The 15,858-nt window shown below is 32.6% G+C and overlaps 2 protein-coding genes across 2 annotated transcripts; one reads left to right on the top strand and one right to left on the bottom strand.

The window, feature by feature from the left end:
* Window positions 1–384: 384 nt before the first annotated feature.
* On the top strand, window positions 385–4,698 carry LOC145005033 (glycosyltransferase BC10-like). The gene is made up of 11 exons (XM_078964080.1): window positions 385–749; window positions 1,192–1,608; window positions 1,892–1,990; window positions 2,224–2,324; window positions 2,410–2,481; window positions 2,755–2,845; window positions 2,942–3,022; window positions 3,261–3,320; window positions 3,430–3,552; window positions 4,149–4,187; window positions 4,257–4,698. Exons 2-11 carry the CDS (start codon window positions 1,255–1,257, stop codon window positions 4,383–4,385), a joined length of 1,149 nt encoding a protein of 382 aa, XP_078820206.1. The 5' UTR covers window positions 385–749; window positions 1,192–1,254; the 3' UTR covers window positions 4,386–4,698.
* Window positions 4,699–8,390: 3,692 nt separating this feature from the next.
* Window positions 8,391–12,468, bottom strand: LOC145005093 (Pentatricopeptide repeat (PPR) superfamily protein). Its single transcript, XM_078964140.1, has 2 exons — window positions 9,176–12,468; window positions 8,391–8,691 (listed from the first exon to the last, which is right to left on the bottom strand). Exon 1 carries the CDS (start codon window positions 12,404–12,406, stop codon window positions 9,227–9,229), a length of 3,180 nt encoding a protein of 1,059 aa, XP_078820266.1. The 5' UTR covers window positions 12,407–12,468; the 3' UTR covers window positions 8,391–8,691; window positions 9,176–9,226.
* Window positions 12,469–15,858: the final 3,390 nt, after the last annotated feature.

Raw genomic sequence — 15,858 nt, 5'->3', positions numbered from 1 at the left:
AAGTTCCAAACTGTTAAATAATACAAGGAATAATGACTTACAAAAATCACGAACTTTCAATTTTATTTACATTTAATCATTGAACTTTTTTCGTGTTTGATTTATCTCTAAATGATTTGAAATTGTTTATATTTTAGTCGTATTATCCTTATAATCGTTCATAAGGATAAAATGTAAACAATTTCAAATTATTCATAGATAAATTAAACAAAAAAAAAATATATCAATGACTAAATATAAATAAAATTAAAAATTGATTAACCTCTAACTCATTATCCAATTTTATTATATTATGTGAAGGCGAATAATTTGATAGTTACTGGTGAATGTAATTTTAAACCAAATCAATTATTAATCTACTGACTCACCAACTTCCCACTCCATACATTTTGACCACTTGTAATCCACATTTTATTCTTACAAATTCGCCGGCTGAAATGTTCCCGTGCTTGGACTCTGTTGACGCAGCAGCAGTCACCCAATTACAGAACACCATTCTTGATTTTAATCCATCACTCCCTTCTCTCTTCACTCATCCATAAGCACACATACTCATATATCCAAACAAAAGCATACAAACCTGTATCCTCTTCAATCGAATTATCATCCGTAGAGTTACTCTGTTCTCTTGCTCTCCAACTCGTTTCTGGGTTTCACTTTTTCCAGATCTTGACACCCATTTGAGAGATGAAGCTTTAATCGGAGAATAATTAGTAAAGAAAGATTCAGATAAAGATCGCTTGAACCAGGTATTGCTCCTCATCTCTCGTTCTTCGTTCTAATTCAAGATTCTTTAAGGGCAATCCCCCAATTTGAAAGTGGCGGGGGGTTCGCTTTTGATTTCGCTTTCAATTTCAATTAATTTCGTATAAAATTTTGATTTTCTATCCTGGGTTTACCCTCAAAACCAAAAACATTTGCATTACATTCACTATCACTCTCACTATCACTATCACTATCATACATGTTTGTAAGCGTAAAAGCATGTGTTCTGCGTGGCATTTAAGGGTTTTATTCCAAGAAAGTTTCGTGTTTATGTGAAATGCATTTGGGATTTGGATGGATTATGTGACATTGACTTAGATTGGTAGGTTTGACTTCCATCTTTGTTTAATAAATTGCTTTTAAAAACTATAAACATCAGTTGCTTCGATTTTGCGATTTCATCTAATTCTATATTCTTGCTTGCAGATTCGAATAATTCATTACATAGTGCGATGCGTAATTATAAACGAATCCACTGAGTCGTGTCCTATGGGCATGAAAGATATGCAGATTTTGCATCCACCTCGCCATCGTTCTCAATTAAAGAAACCCAAATGGATTATCATATTGGTTTCATTAGTTTGCATCTTCTTAATTGTCGCATACATTCATCCACCTCGAGACTCTACTGCCTGTTATATCTTCTCGTCTTCTAGCTGTAAAACCATTGCCAGATGGCTTCCACCTCCAGAAAGACAACTCACTGATGAAGAGATTGCTTCTCGTGTTGTAATTAAGAATATATTAAACTCCCAAATGGAAACAAAAAATCCCAAGATTGCTTTCATGTTCTTGAGTCCTGGATCATTACCTTTCGAAAGATTGTGGGATAAATTTTTTCAGGTATGTAAGAAATAATAATTCGCCCTTTTTTTAATCCAAAAGGGTGTTGGATGTGCGATTAAAATCATTACACTATGATTTTCTGATGATTTGAAGTCAAAATGATCAAGTTTTGAAAAAAGCATAAGAAGTTGCTTTAAGAAACTCATTATTGTGCTTCAAGTTGCAATAATCAGTTTAAAAATGTGCATCCAAACACCTTCCAACGATCATTTCTTTTCTTTAAAATTGTGTTTTGACAGTTTTACCCCTCTAGTTGATGACTTATTTACATAATTTGTAGGGTCATGAAGGTAAATTTTCGATCCATATTCATGCATCCAGAGTCAAACCGGTCCACTCTAGTCGATATTTCCAAAATCGTGAAATTCGTAGTGACAAGGTTTGTTATATACATTGTTAAATAGCAATAATCTTTATGTTAAAAAATAATAGCAACTTTTAAAAACTTTTAAGCTTTAACATCATATGTATATATAATTATTATATATGTCATCCAATGATACATACATACAGAATAACCAGTGGAAACATAATCAAAATCACCTATCATGCTAGTGCTATACAGATACAACTACCCTTGACAAGGGGTATATTGGTCAATATTTTGTTCAGGTAGATTGGGGGAAAATTTCAATGGTTGATGCTGAAAAACGGCTTTTGGCGAATGCATTGAAGGATCCTGATAATCAGCATTTCGTGTTACTTTCTGACAGGTCAGCGTTTTGTGTTAGTTTCTGACAGGGGTATATTGGTCAATATCTGATTTTAGTGTCAATGTCAAATTCTTGCTTTTTTCAGCTGTGTACCATTGCGTGGGTTTGACTATGTATATAATTATCTTATCTACACCAACATCAGCTTCATCGACAGGTTTGTACAAAAATCTTGACAGCTTTGACTTTGGAAGTCAAACATGAAACTTTACAACTTCAAATTCAATGCGTTTTAACAGTTTTTTTGGCAGGAAAATTGCCATTTACATTAGTATTGATTACAAGCAGTACAAATATTGTGTTCTTGGTGCCATTTAGTCACAAATTTCATATCCAATATGCAATTTGAAAGTAGTAGGTTTGACTTAAAAAGTCAAAATGTAAATATAACACTTTTTATGTAATTCTGATGTTTTTAAATGTTGTCCAGCTTTGAGGATCCTGGCCCACATGGAAGTGGTAGATATTCCAACCGTATGTTACCTGAAGTTGAAAAGAAATTCTTTAGAAAGGGTGCTCAGGTGTAATATAATATTCAACTATTTTGGATATTGTAGTCTTATTACAATTTTTTGTATTTGAAATTGAAGCAAAGGGTAATTTTGTACTTTTTGCAGTGGTTCACAATGAAGCGTCAACATGCTATTATTGTTATGGCCGATAGTCTCTACTATACAAAGTTCCGAGATTATTGTCGGGTGAGAATATATATATATATATATATATATATATATATATATATATATATATATATATTTGAATCTCAGTAGCTACAGTGTGGGAGTTTCAATTCCAATCTGGATTACTGGGCTTTATGACGACCACTTAGTGGGCCACTGTGTACCTGATATGGTACAGGACACAGTGTGGGCCAGCTCAGGGGTTGTTGGAAGAATAATTTTTTTTTTATTTTGATGACTTTTTCTTTGACCGCAGCCTGGTATGGATGGGCGTAATTGCTATGCTGATGAACATTATTTGCCAACATTATTTCATGTGAGAAATTTTGGGGTTTTTATCGTTCATTTTGTGTTGTACTTATTTCTAGAAAAAGGATTTGGATTTTATCTTTAAAATTAATTAATTTTGTGATTCAAATTTTTAGATGTTTGATCCACATGGGGTAGCAAACTGGTCGGTGACGCATGTTGATTGGTCGGAACGAAAATGGCATCCGAAATCCTACCGGAAGAAGGACGTCTCTTTACAGCTCATCAAAAATATTTCGGTATATTTTTACTTATTTTTATAATTCATTTATGGTGGGAATCCCCGAATCTGATGGAATTGGAATTCAAGATTCCATTCCATTGCATGTTTGGAATCTCAAATTCCAATGGAATCTTGAATTCCGGTTCCATCAGATTCCATTCCATTGAGTGTTTGGAATCTTGAATTTCAATGGAATCTGATGGAAATGGAATCTCGAATTCCAGTTCCATCGGATTCCATTCCATTGTGTGTTTGGTTTGCCATGTGGATGGAACTGAACTCCATGGGAATGGTTCAAATTCCATGTTCGATGGATTTCACCATTCTCAAGGGAGGGGTGGTTGAAGGAAGCCAGTTAGTATCTTCCTTTTTTTATTGATAGACCAAAGTACCCTTGTCATATGTATTGAAATTAACAAAACTAAAAAAAATCAAGATATTTAGTTTTTAATTTTATTATTGAATTCCAATCCATATGTTGCCAACCACGCGCATGACAGATTACGATTCCAATTCCTTTGACGGATTCCATTCCTTCCAAAAACATTTTACAAACCAAATCCCCCATAAAATTCTACCATCTTAACGCGTTCTTGTTGTTATGAATTGCAGTCGATTTCTGAAAGTGTTCATGTTACAAGTGATGAAAAGGTATTTTTCTTTTTTGTAAATTCTTGGTTTTTCGGTTTTGGTTTCTTATTTACAACGGGAATCTTGCAGAGGGAAATGACGATTACGCCCTGTATGTGGAATAGTGTGAATCGACCATGTTACTTATTTGCAAGAAAGTTCTTACCAGAGACCTTGAACAGCATGATTGACCTTTTCCCAATTTACACGACTGTTTGACTTTTATTACCGATTCTTTGGTAAAGCCATCTTAATTCTCACTCCTTTCAAACATGGGTCTGTTTTCGAGTTGAAGAGCAAGTTTGAGTGGATAGTGAGGAAGAAAGGTTTTCAGAAATCTGTTTAATCTTTTGTTAATTTGTAACTTTATACTCCCTTGATTTTTGGGGAGATGTTTTGTAGAAGATGTGGTCGACTGTTTGTACTTTTGTAGGGATGAAACAATTAATTAAGTAGGAATAGTGATTCCATGGTTGTGTTTGTACGATTATGTTTTGTGCAATGAAAAAGTGGTACATGTTTTGGAGTAGAAGTGCATAAAAAGATTGGGGATAGTCCGACCCGGTTCAAAACCCATCTAAACCAAGGGTTCGGTAAAACAAAGCATGTTTCCTTTAAGTAATAGTAGAGAAAAATAATCATTATTGATATATGGGTCGTATATTTTTTGTCGGCTAGTTTTGGCGCTCATTACTTTTTTTTTTTTTTTTTTTTTTTAACTAGTGTTTACTATTCTCGAGACTCGAGCCATATAGGTTTATTTGATGTCTTCAAAATCTAAGGTTTATTTTTTGATGTCTACAAAGAATTGGGTGTTTTGTTGAAGTAGCATACGAAAAGGATTTGGCTTCTTTCAAGTAAAGATGAACATTGGGATATAGCTTTGAGAGTTTTATTGTATTTAAAAGGTTATTTTGATAGGGCATTCTACTATGTAGGGAGAGTGATTTTCATCTCTATGCTTTATGTGATAGTGATTGGGACAATTTCCTTTTAACTTGGAAATCATTGAACATTGAGGCTGTTAGGAAATTAGTTGTACTATGTAACTTAGTGGTTAAATCGGTCAATTATCCTCGTAATTAGGCAGTTGCTTGTACTATGTAATTTCTTCATTGAGTAGCTTAGGTGGTGTTTCGTTCGAGTAATTTGGGTGGATTAAAAAATGTTACAGAATCAATAATAAAAAAAACTTAAAAACTTTTTTTATTGGTTGTTTATAAAACAAACAAAAATGTCATTTGACAAAAATACATTCCGAATTCTTTATAAACAAACTAAATTTAAAAAAATAATGAGTTCCAATTCCTTTTCAAACTATACCATCCAAACACTTAAAAATTCTTACTAATCCAAATTCATCGATGTCTAAATGATTTAACAAAATTCAAACAGTGTTTTCCTAATTTAGTTTATTTTCAGAATGGTCACCACTAACCATAAATATACTAACCATAAATATGATTTATATGGTAAGATCACTTCATGTTAATGATACAGTGAAATGTAGAAACACCACATAGTGATAAATTGTGGCATCACCCACATACAATCTTATTTTTTTTCTCTCTTTATATTTAATTAATTAAAAAATTATTTAAATAATCAAAAAAGAAAAATGATATAGTGATATGTAGTGGTGAGTATATCAATCTAATATTATTATATGTGATGATGAGGTGACATGATTATATGTGATGATGAGGTGACATGATTATATGTGATGATGAGGTGACGGTGACATAATACTTACCATGTTTGTAGTTAATGGTTTCAAAAAAAACTAAAAAAAATCAATATTAGTTTTGTAAACACTAGAGTCTTACACATATTAAAATTATTGAACAAAACTCTTTAACCAAAGGGATGAAAAAAAAAAAAAAATATATATATAAAAAAAACATCGTTGTTTCATCATTTTATTTATGACTATCTTCAACCTACTCGCCGAGTTGTTCTTCCAACTCGTCGAGTTCCAGGCCATCTTCAAGCAACTCGTCGAGTCGACCCATGTGACTCGCCGAGTACCACCGTTCTGAATCCATTCAGAAGCACTCCAGGCCATGCAATTGATCCAAAACATAGATCTAGCCTCCTACAACCCATCCATCACGTAAAGTGGCAAACTTTACGTGAATCCAAAGAGATCTAAGCCGTTTGCACATTGGGCTAGGATTTGGGACAAGATGGCTCCATCAACCACTCACAAACAGGGACTTTCATGCACTCTAGACCTTCTCCCTTCCAGATCTGAGGTAGCAACCTCAGATCTAACCTCTAAACTCCAATACATCCAAAGATATGATCTCCAACACCCTCAAAATGATGCATCTAAGAAATAGCAGCTCAAAAAAACGAGATATTACCTCAAAGGGATGCCCCAATTGAAATGAGACTCGAATTCAAACAAAGCCCCTTGCTCCAAGCCTTCAATCTCCCAAAATTCCTTCACAAATACATTCTCCAAGCTCCAATCCATCCAACAATGGTGCTTCTTCGTGATTTAGGGTTTTCTGGGGCTCAAGGGGTGATAAAGAGGCTGGGAGGGAAACATAATGATCTTTATATAAGGCTCAACCCCGAGAATTAGGGTTTTCTCCACTCAGCGCCTACTCGCCGAGTCCATTACACTGACTCGCCGAGTCGCCCACTTAACACGCGACCAAGTCGCGACTCTACTCGCCGAGTCACTCTTTCCCAATTTACTCTTTTAGCCCTTCAACTCTACTCTTGATATTTCGGGATGTTACAATTATACTATATTACTATAGTAGTGAGACCCATTATACTATATATAGGTTCAATGGAAAACAAAAAACCCTAAAAATAAAAAAAAAATGCAAAAAAAAAAAATACTTAGAGATCACAAAACTTTTTTTTGAATTTTTTTTATGAAAAAATCGCAACTTTCAGTATAAAACTGCTGAAATTTTTTTTAAGAAAAAAACATTTAAAAAAAACAAAAAAAAAATGATTTTTATTTTTTTTCATCGATTTTATTAAAAAAGCTGCGATTTTTCTATAAAAAAAAATTTTAAAAGTTTTGTGATCTCTAAGTATTTTTTTTATGATTTTTAAGTTTTTTTTTGTTTTCCAAATATATATATATATATATATATATATATATATATATATATATATATATATATATATATATATATATATATATATATATATATATATATATATGAGAAGTTTGAATTTATAAGAATAATAAGAAAAATATTGAATTATTAAAATTGAAGTAAATAATTTAGATAAATAAAATTGTAATTATTTAGAAACTCTCTACTGATTGTTTTTGTTATGTGTTTGGTCCATACTGTTTGTTTTAGGTACGTGATTGGTCCCGGTCTTACCTAAAAAAACTATTATTTAAATCGGGAAAAATTATAGGATAGATAAGGTAAAGTAATGGGATAGAGTTGGGGTGTACTTATTTAAATATTTAAAAAAATCAAGAGCAAAACAGATTTTTGAGGTAAGACAGGGACCAAACATGTAACAAAAACAAACAGTAGGGACTTTACAAGTAAAAAAAATAAGTTAGGGACCAAACGTGCAAATTACTCTAAACCATAGGGATCATTCGTGTAATTTACTTTTATACTTGTTACAATTACTACATTATGAAATTTAATAAAATAGAAAAAAAAAAAGCATAAAATGATATGTGAAAATAAATTAAAATAACATGTGGCAAATTGTAAGACTCATATGCTACACAGGTTTTTTGTCAAAAAAAAAAAAAGAAATTAAATATGAAAATCTAAAAATTTAGGAAGTTTGAATTTATAACTAGAAAGCAACCGAAATGAAACTATATTTGAGAAAGATAAATAATGCAATGAGTTGCATAGGGTTATTACAAGACTTCTCAGAACTTGCAATGAACAAGAGAAAATAATTGATGGGTATTAAAAAAGTGAGGGAAAACGGTTCATTGGAAAATAATAACTTTGACCATTAACTGCGGTCAAAGTTGCATATCGAGTTGTTGAGGTTAAATAGGGTTGAACATGCTTTTTTCGTAGAATGTCATATTAACCAGGAAAACATATATTAATCTAATCATCACAAATGCCACTTACATGGCTAAACCGATATAATGACAAAAGTACAATTGCTTTTCTGTATTTTTACGTAACCAAAAAAAAAAAACTTATTACAAATACATACATATTAACATAATACTCTGAAAACACAATGAGAATTCAAGTTAAATTGTTATAAACTCAAACTCCACTTTGAGGATTCAAAGATCTATAAGAAGGTAAACACAACTCTTACAATAACGCTTTCCATTTATCTCCCCTCTGATTGCTGCTAATTTACATACATGATGAGGTGGATCAAACGACGGAATCCCCAATTCCATTTGTGCTTTGAAGCTTATGGATTACCGATTTACCATGTCCATTTTGCAACTTATAATCCACAAATCTGACCTTAAAAAATAGTGGCCATGTAACAAAATTGTGTTGCGCATTCCAATCTCATTGTTATTGGTAACATTTATATGATCCTGAAATGCCAAATTATAAGTTAGATATTAGGAGCAAGGTTGAAAACAAGAATCTGTATTAGCTTTTCTTGATTGAATACGTAATATGTTTTTCATCATTAAGATCTTATTTCCTTTCAAAAACCACTTAACCATTAAGACTATGTGGTAAAGTAATCTTCTAGAGCTCATATCACCTAAATGGAGATTAGGAAAATGCATAAGTGGAATATATATACAACATATATATGTTTAAGTATATGAACAAATATATTATAGTTATAAATTTATAATGTTGATGCTAATCATGCTATATTATTTTGATACAGTTACTTTTCTATAATATAAGTTCCATTGATCAAGAAAGATTCCATGATTTCCATCCACATTGAAAAAAAGTCGATTTTATGGGAAAAAGATTAGAAGGTGTCACATAATGCAAAGTTTAATCTTTTAAAAAGCTTTATTCAACAATTAGTTTTCAATCAAAATAGCAAGTACATACCTGAAAACTGCATCAAACATGAAGAAAATGACATTTTCATTTTTCAATCAATCATCCTCCATCAAAACCAGAAAGCAACTTTGCAACTTTATTTGCCTTCTTTAACTCTCCTCTAGAACAAAGTGAAGCAAGTAAGTTATAACAAGCCTCAAAATCATCATACACCCCATCATCTTGATCAGAAATCAACGGTTGAGATCCACCTAATCCAATCCTTTCCTCATCAAACTTCTTTCCTACAGGAAAAAACATCCTCACAATTTCATCAAGAATCAAAATAGCTTCACGTATGTTCCCTTGATTACATAAAGAATCAAGAAAATGATCCAAAGACTCATTTTCATCCCCTGTATCAACTTTCTTTAGCAAATCAACAATCTTTTCAATTTCAAGCATATCCCTTAAAACACTTCTAGATTCTTCCATTCTTCCTTTAGAACATAACCCTCTAATTAAATAGAAAAACCCTAATAAATCTGGGAAAAGATCATTTGTTTTTGAATCAAAATAGTACTCAAGAGCTCCTTCCATGTTCCCATTTCTACAAAAACTATTAATCACAGCACTAATTGTAAATTCATCAGGTTTCACACCTTTTTCATCCAAATCAGCAAGAATTTTCAACACTTCAGGCAATTTCCCAAGCTTACTATACCCGTTGATTAAAGAATTATAAACACGAATATTTGGCTTGAAACCCTTTAAAATCATCCGTTCGAATAATTCTTTGGCATCAAGCAAATACCTTTCTTTGCTTAAAACATCAATGAGTGTTGCATATGTGATTTCTGAAGGAGTTATATCAATCTTTTGCTTTTCTAATGAATCGAATAGTCTAAATGCTTCAAGAAAACACCCTTGGTGACATAGCCCGTTGATGATTGAATTATAAGTGATGACATTAAGGGTAACTCCATGTTTCATAGCTAAACAACATATCTCTAAAGCTTTCCGGATATACCCTTCTTTGGAAAGTGCATCTACAAGAATGGTGTAATCAACAACATCCATGAAGGGTAGTCTTTCTTTTGATCCAATCATAAGGTTAAAAGCATCTATGACCCTTCCATTCTTGATTAGTTTCTTGAAAATAGGGATTGGAAAATTAAGATTGTTTCTTGATTTGAGAAATTTGATTGCTATGTTGGTATCTTTCATACACAAGTAATGTAAGATGATCTTGCTTACTCTAGAGTCAAAGATTCCAAATTCTTTCACAAAATCGCTTACACAAATCTTTTCAAGACCCAATTCCTGATCTTTAACAAGCAATTCCAAGAAAGAATTATAAGAGTTTATGGTGAAAAAAGATCCATTGTTTCTCATGAACATGTATAAATCACTAGCAGACTCAAAAAACCCTCCATCACACAAGCAACAAAGAGCATCGTTGCATATTATATGAAAAGATTCAAGTCTCAAATTCTTGATTCTTGAAACATATTCCAAAATCCCATTTTGGCCTTTTGTTTTTATAATCGAATGTAATAACATTTGGTGGATATGTGGATTTAGAGGCATACGTCTTTCGTTAAGCTCTAGGAACACTTGAATGGCCATATCGATCATATTTGTTTTACAGAGTCCATTGATGATGGAATTATAACATGTGACTGAATTCATTGATGTCCTTCTAAATTCATCAAAGACTTCAAGTGCCTCCTCAATTCGGCCATATTTACAATACCCATCAATCAAAGTACAAAAAGTAACATGATTTGCAACCAAATTCATCTCTGGCATTCCCTTGTAAAGGGCATATGCATCTTCAAATGACCCTACGAGAAATAGTGCTTTTATAAGTGTGTTACACATGACAACATCCATACAAACTTGAGCTTCTTCGAGGGTCTTTTTTGTCATTAACAACCCCATGGAATCTTTTTCTTGGATATAGCTATGTAACACAGTAGTATAAGTAACAATATCTCCATGGATACCTTTCAAAAGATCATACGCCTCATTTGTCCTCCCAACTTTACATAACCCATTAATTATAATGTTGTATGTGACAACACTTGGATGAACACCCTTTTCATTCATTTCATCAAGCATATGGAACACAAAATCAAAATCATGAATCCTACAAAATCCATCAATTAGGGTAGCATATGCAAACTCATCCACTTCAATCCCCAAATTATTAACCAAATTGAAGACCCTAAGGGCCTCTTCTAACTTGCCTTTCTTGCAAAATCCTGATATGATTGTGGTAAAAGTGATCAAATTTGGCCTAATTCCTTCCTTTTCCATTACATGTAGAAACCCTATTGCCTTTTCCACAAGTCCTTCCTTTGAAAAACCATCTATAAGAATTGTGTAGCTAATAGCATCCATTTCTATCTTCCTTTCAACCATTTCATTATGCTTTTGCAAAGCCTCCATTACAGTTCCTGCCCTAAAATACTCATAAACTAAATTACCATAAAACACAACATCAGATGCTAATCCATCCTTCTCAATTCTGTTAAGTAATTCAGAAACTTGTTCAAATCTTTTTAATCTACAATAAGCACTCAAAAGACAAGTATAAGTGACAATATTCATCTGTAACGCAGTGGATTTTGCTGCATTTTCATAAAATCCTACAGCAAGTTCAGGCTTCCCAACATTAATAAACCCCGAGACGATAGCACTAAACACGAAATTGTCGAAAGGGTATTTAAATTTCTCATCAGTCATAACTTCTAAAACTTCAATTGCTCTATCCATCTTACCTTGCCGACTAAAAGAGCTTATTAATGCACAAAATGTAAAAGAAGAAGGAATTATACCATCAATCTTCAAGTAATCCTGCAACACCGAAAACCCCCTTTCTGGGTCTTTCTCATTGACACAGAAACCTTGGACTAACGAATCCAAAATCCGATTTTGTAAAATGGTTGGGGTTTTTCCTATCTGGGTATTGATAAATTCGACTGCTTTTTCGTAATGATGTTGTTTGAGAAGAGCCCTTGTGAAGATTGAATGTGTGATGTGATCTCCTTCGATTTGGTTGGAGTTTAGTTGAGATATGAAGTGTGTAATAATTCGAAATTTTTTGGTTTTGAAGAGTTGAAGAAGAAAGTTGTTGTAATGTTTGAGAGATGGATTCACACTACTTTTCAAGAGGGTCACGAGTGACAGAATTGATTGATGGTTGCGACGAGAAGAAGATGATGATGATGATCGGGAAGGGGAACGCGTGAAAGTGGAGAATCTTTTGGATTTGGGAAGCTTACAGAAAATCATTTGTTGGGAACAGCCCGCTTTCGAGGATGGTTTGATTTCTTGCCTCTGTAAATGGTTCTACATTTATAGAACTATAGAAGTGCTCTTCATAAGCTTGTTTTTTTTAACACAAAGAGCTAAAGAACTTTTATTTATGTATAAATTAATTATAATAACAAAAAAATTCAATTTTTTTCATAAAACACTTCCACATTTAACTTTTTATCAATATATTATATTTGAAAAAACTATCTAATTACAATATTTGAAATATCGTCACTGTTAACAAAAAAAAAATCGTCACTGTTAAAAAAAAAAAAAAAACCCTTGTATTTAGCCATGATTTCATAAATTCGATTTTGTTTTTTATGAAGACCATAAAGGAGGTTGTTTTTCTTGTCTTAGGTTATCTGTTATGGAGTTTCTACGAAGACGGATGAAGACAACCAATAGGAAACAAGCAGCAGTAACAATCTAATATTTGACCCTTTTTCTCTTTGCTCTCTTTCTTTGTGTCCTGTCGAGATCTTTCGGCCCTTCTTGGCCGGCGTAGACAATGCAACAAAGGGGAAAGGTTTTAGGGTTTCCTGGGTTGAATGAAATAAGGAAGAAAGGAGTATCGGCTATATTCCAAACTCAAAAGAATCTCATGCCCAAATTTTGGTTTTTGACACAAAAAGCCCTTAAAGTCTCATTTTCTTACATTAGTAGTTTTTAAATTTATAATATAGGGTTTTAATGTAACTTTTTATTAATAAAATGTTTATTTAAGTTTAAAATTTTGTTATTTATTTAATCTAATGTATAAATTAAAAAAAAAAGATAAAGATAAAGAATGTGGAGTGGTAACCATTTCCAAAGACTAGTGGTTTGGTAGTGGAGATGACGTAGCACATAAGTGGTGTATAAGTGACAACACTTTTTTAGTGGGTTGGTGGTGACCATACCCCTTAGTTTTATAGACTTTTGTAGTTGATTTTATCTTGTTAGTTATGTATTTTCTTAATAACCATCATAGTTATGTGGCTCTTCTTTTCCCAGTTAATTCTAGATTAGTATATCGTTATCACTTCTTGTTCGGTTGTTTTCTTATTCTTTTTTATGGCTTCATCTTTATATTTCGCATGCTGCAAAATCTCAAGTGAAGAAAATCGAAATGCTCAAACGAACATTGTCATCATGGTGTTATGGGGAGATGTTTGACTTCATATATTATCAATAACCAAGATATAAGTTATTTGAGTTATCCCAAACTCTATGATCTTAACTATATATAACAACTTTTTAAAAGGGGTGATCTATTAGTGACATATGTGTTAGATAATCGGGGTAATAGAATGTTTGGATCAATGAGAGTTGTGAAACACTTTCAAATTAAAAGTATTTTGAGGGTACACTCAAAAATCTTTAATTGGATAAAACTCATTGTTATAGAAGAGAGGCTGAAAAAGATGTTATGATGTAATGTGTATTAGTCCTGACTTCAAAATTGATCATAGATCAAGAACATAATTTCTTGTCTTAAAATTACCATATGATAGTTACAGGAACATAAATCAGAACATGTAAAAACATAGAATCTATATGCTTTGGAATGTTCAGTATATCCAATGAAGATACATTTTATACCTCTCTCACCTAATGTTTTCCTTTTAGGTTCAGTGAGCCTTACAACTGCTCTACAATCCCAAACTTCGAGATAACTCAAATTTGATACATTTTTAAACCAAAAGTTCAAAATAAGTATTCTTACTCCTTTTGTTTGGAGTTCTATTCAAAATATAACATCCAGTTAACATAGCCTCACCCCCAAACCCTTCACTTAAACCATCATAGGACAACATTTAGTTAATCATTTCTTTCAAAGTCCCGTTCTTCCTTTCAGCTACACCGTTTTATTGTGGTGTATAAGGAGTCGTGGTTGTTGATACATGAAAAGTGAACCTCTTGCAATCCCAAGCAATCAAGTTCCGAAGTCAGATGAATCCGAGATATAGTGAAGTTCCGAAGCCAGATCAAGTCTGAGATCAAGATGTTCAGAAATCAAAAGTTTGTCATGCATATAAGGCATTTTGTCTTTTATTTGATGTAGCAATTCATAGGACTTAATTGTGTGTATCTTTTAGATGTCAATTTGTCAAACACATATCATTATCCAATCCTTAGAATGTTTTATGGTTTGTACTGTGTTCCCCCTTCACTATTTAAGGAGTGAATGTTTCATCAGTTCAAGGATGTGAACGAAGCAAAGTATTAATCCAAGAATAGCAATAATTCTCTTCACATCACTTTCAACTTTCCTTCAAGTCAAAGTTCTTTCATTACATTCTTATTGTTCTTAAATTTCCTTTGCATTGATTACACTCAAGTTTACTTCATTTATTACTTGAATACTTTGTTGAATATTTATCTTCAAGTCCTAACTGGTTTACTAGATTCGACTGGAACCATATATTAAGAGCAGACTTTGATCTTAAAGATTACCTCAAGGTTTGAGTTTTCAAACCTTGTCCTTGCACATTGATTCTTGTATTCACAATTGGTATCATAGCATGAGTGGTCGTTGTCACACCCCCAAACTAGAACAACGGAAACGTTCGGGGGGGGGGGGGGGGGGATGACGTCATGTACAGTATCACAACAATTTAATAATAGTAATCAAAGTACAACAACCGTGATATTGATAATATATAGTTTTTACATCTGTATTCAAATCATTGTATACTTGACACCAAAATGTATAGCAAAACTAAAAGACGTGACTTTATGAAACTCTGTCTTCTCAAAATTTGTGTGGGTACCTGTCTATTGATTTCCTAAGAATACAACTGGTTTTTGACTCCAAAACCGAAAACACATATAACAATACATTTTTAAATCAAATAATTTTAATTATTTAACTTTGGTTTATCGTAGTTGACTTGTTTAGACTTTGGTTTGACTTGTTTGACTTTTATTAACTGCTTTGACTTTTATTGACCCGAAATAACCGGTTGTTACAATTGTCCTTTGAATCCATAAGAATAAATTATAGTTGATCTAAGATTACCGTGGTATCCCAATCATTTTTGTGTTCAGGATAAAAGTTCTTTTATATGCCGCTTCTGCTCTAATATCTTAACTTCAATGGCTGCTCTTAATTCATCTCAACAAATGTATTCAATGCAAATAGAAAGTAGTGTGGGTTGCCCTTCTCGTGCCCCACTGCTAGTTTTTGAAGAGTATGATCACTGAAAAGTTAGAATGGAAAGATTTTTACTTGGTAAGGAAATAGGTGAAGAAATATGGAGATTTGTGAGAGATGGTCCACATGTTCCGGTCATACAAATGGTGAGAGATGTCGTTGCAACACTCATAGACCAAGAAGAACAATGCCCAACACCTTTCACTGCTATAGACATCGAGAAACTGCATGCATATCAAAGTTGCATTCCCGAGATGGTGTTTGGTGTTCCTCCTTCTCTCTTTGAGCA

This window comes from Lactuca saligna, chromosome 7 (assembly GCF_052625555.1).
Source record: "Lactuca saligna cultivar CGN05327 chromosome 7, ASM5262555v1, whole genome shotgun sequence".
In the NCBI taxonomy this organism is placed as follows: Eukaryota; Viridiplantae; Streptophyta; class Magnoliopsida; order Asterales; family Asteraceae; genus Lactuca; species Lactuca saligna.
Note: the sequence above shows the minus strand (reverse complement) of the source record. Positions and strands in the feature narration are given on the sequence as shown.

What these genes read in the sequence shown, in the direction of transcription:
- LOC145005033 (XM_078964080.1), top strand. Translation starts at nt 1,255, where the DNA reads ATGGGCATGAAAGATATGCAGATTTTGCATCCACCTCGCCATCGTTCT. An exon ending in AGTTCCGAGATTATTGTCGG is followed by an intron (nt 3,023 to 3,260) that starts GTGAGAATATAT and finishes CTTTGACCGCAG; the next exon opens with CCTGGTATGGATGGGCGTAA. An exon ending in AGCTCATCAAAAATATTTCG is followed by an intron (nt 3,553 to 4,148) that starts GTATATTTTTAC and finishes TATGAATTGCAG; the next exon opens with TCGATTTCTGAAAGTGTTCA.
- LOC145005093 (XM_078964140.1), bottom strand. Translation starts at nt 12,406, where the DNA reads ATGATTTTCTGTAAGCTTCCCAAATCCAAAAGATTCTCCACTTTCACG.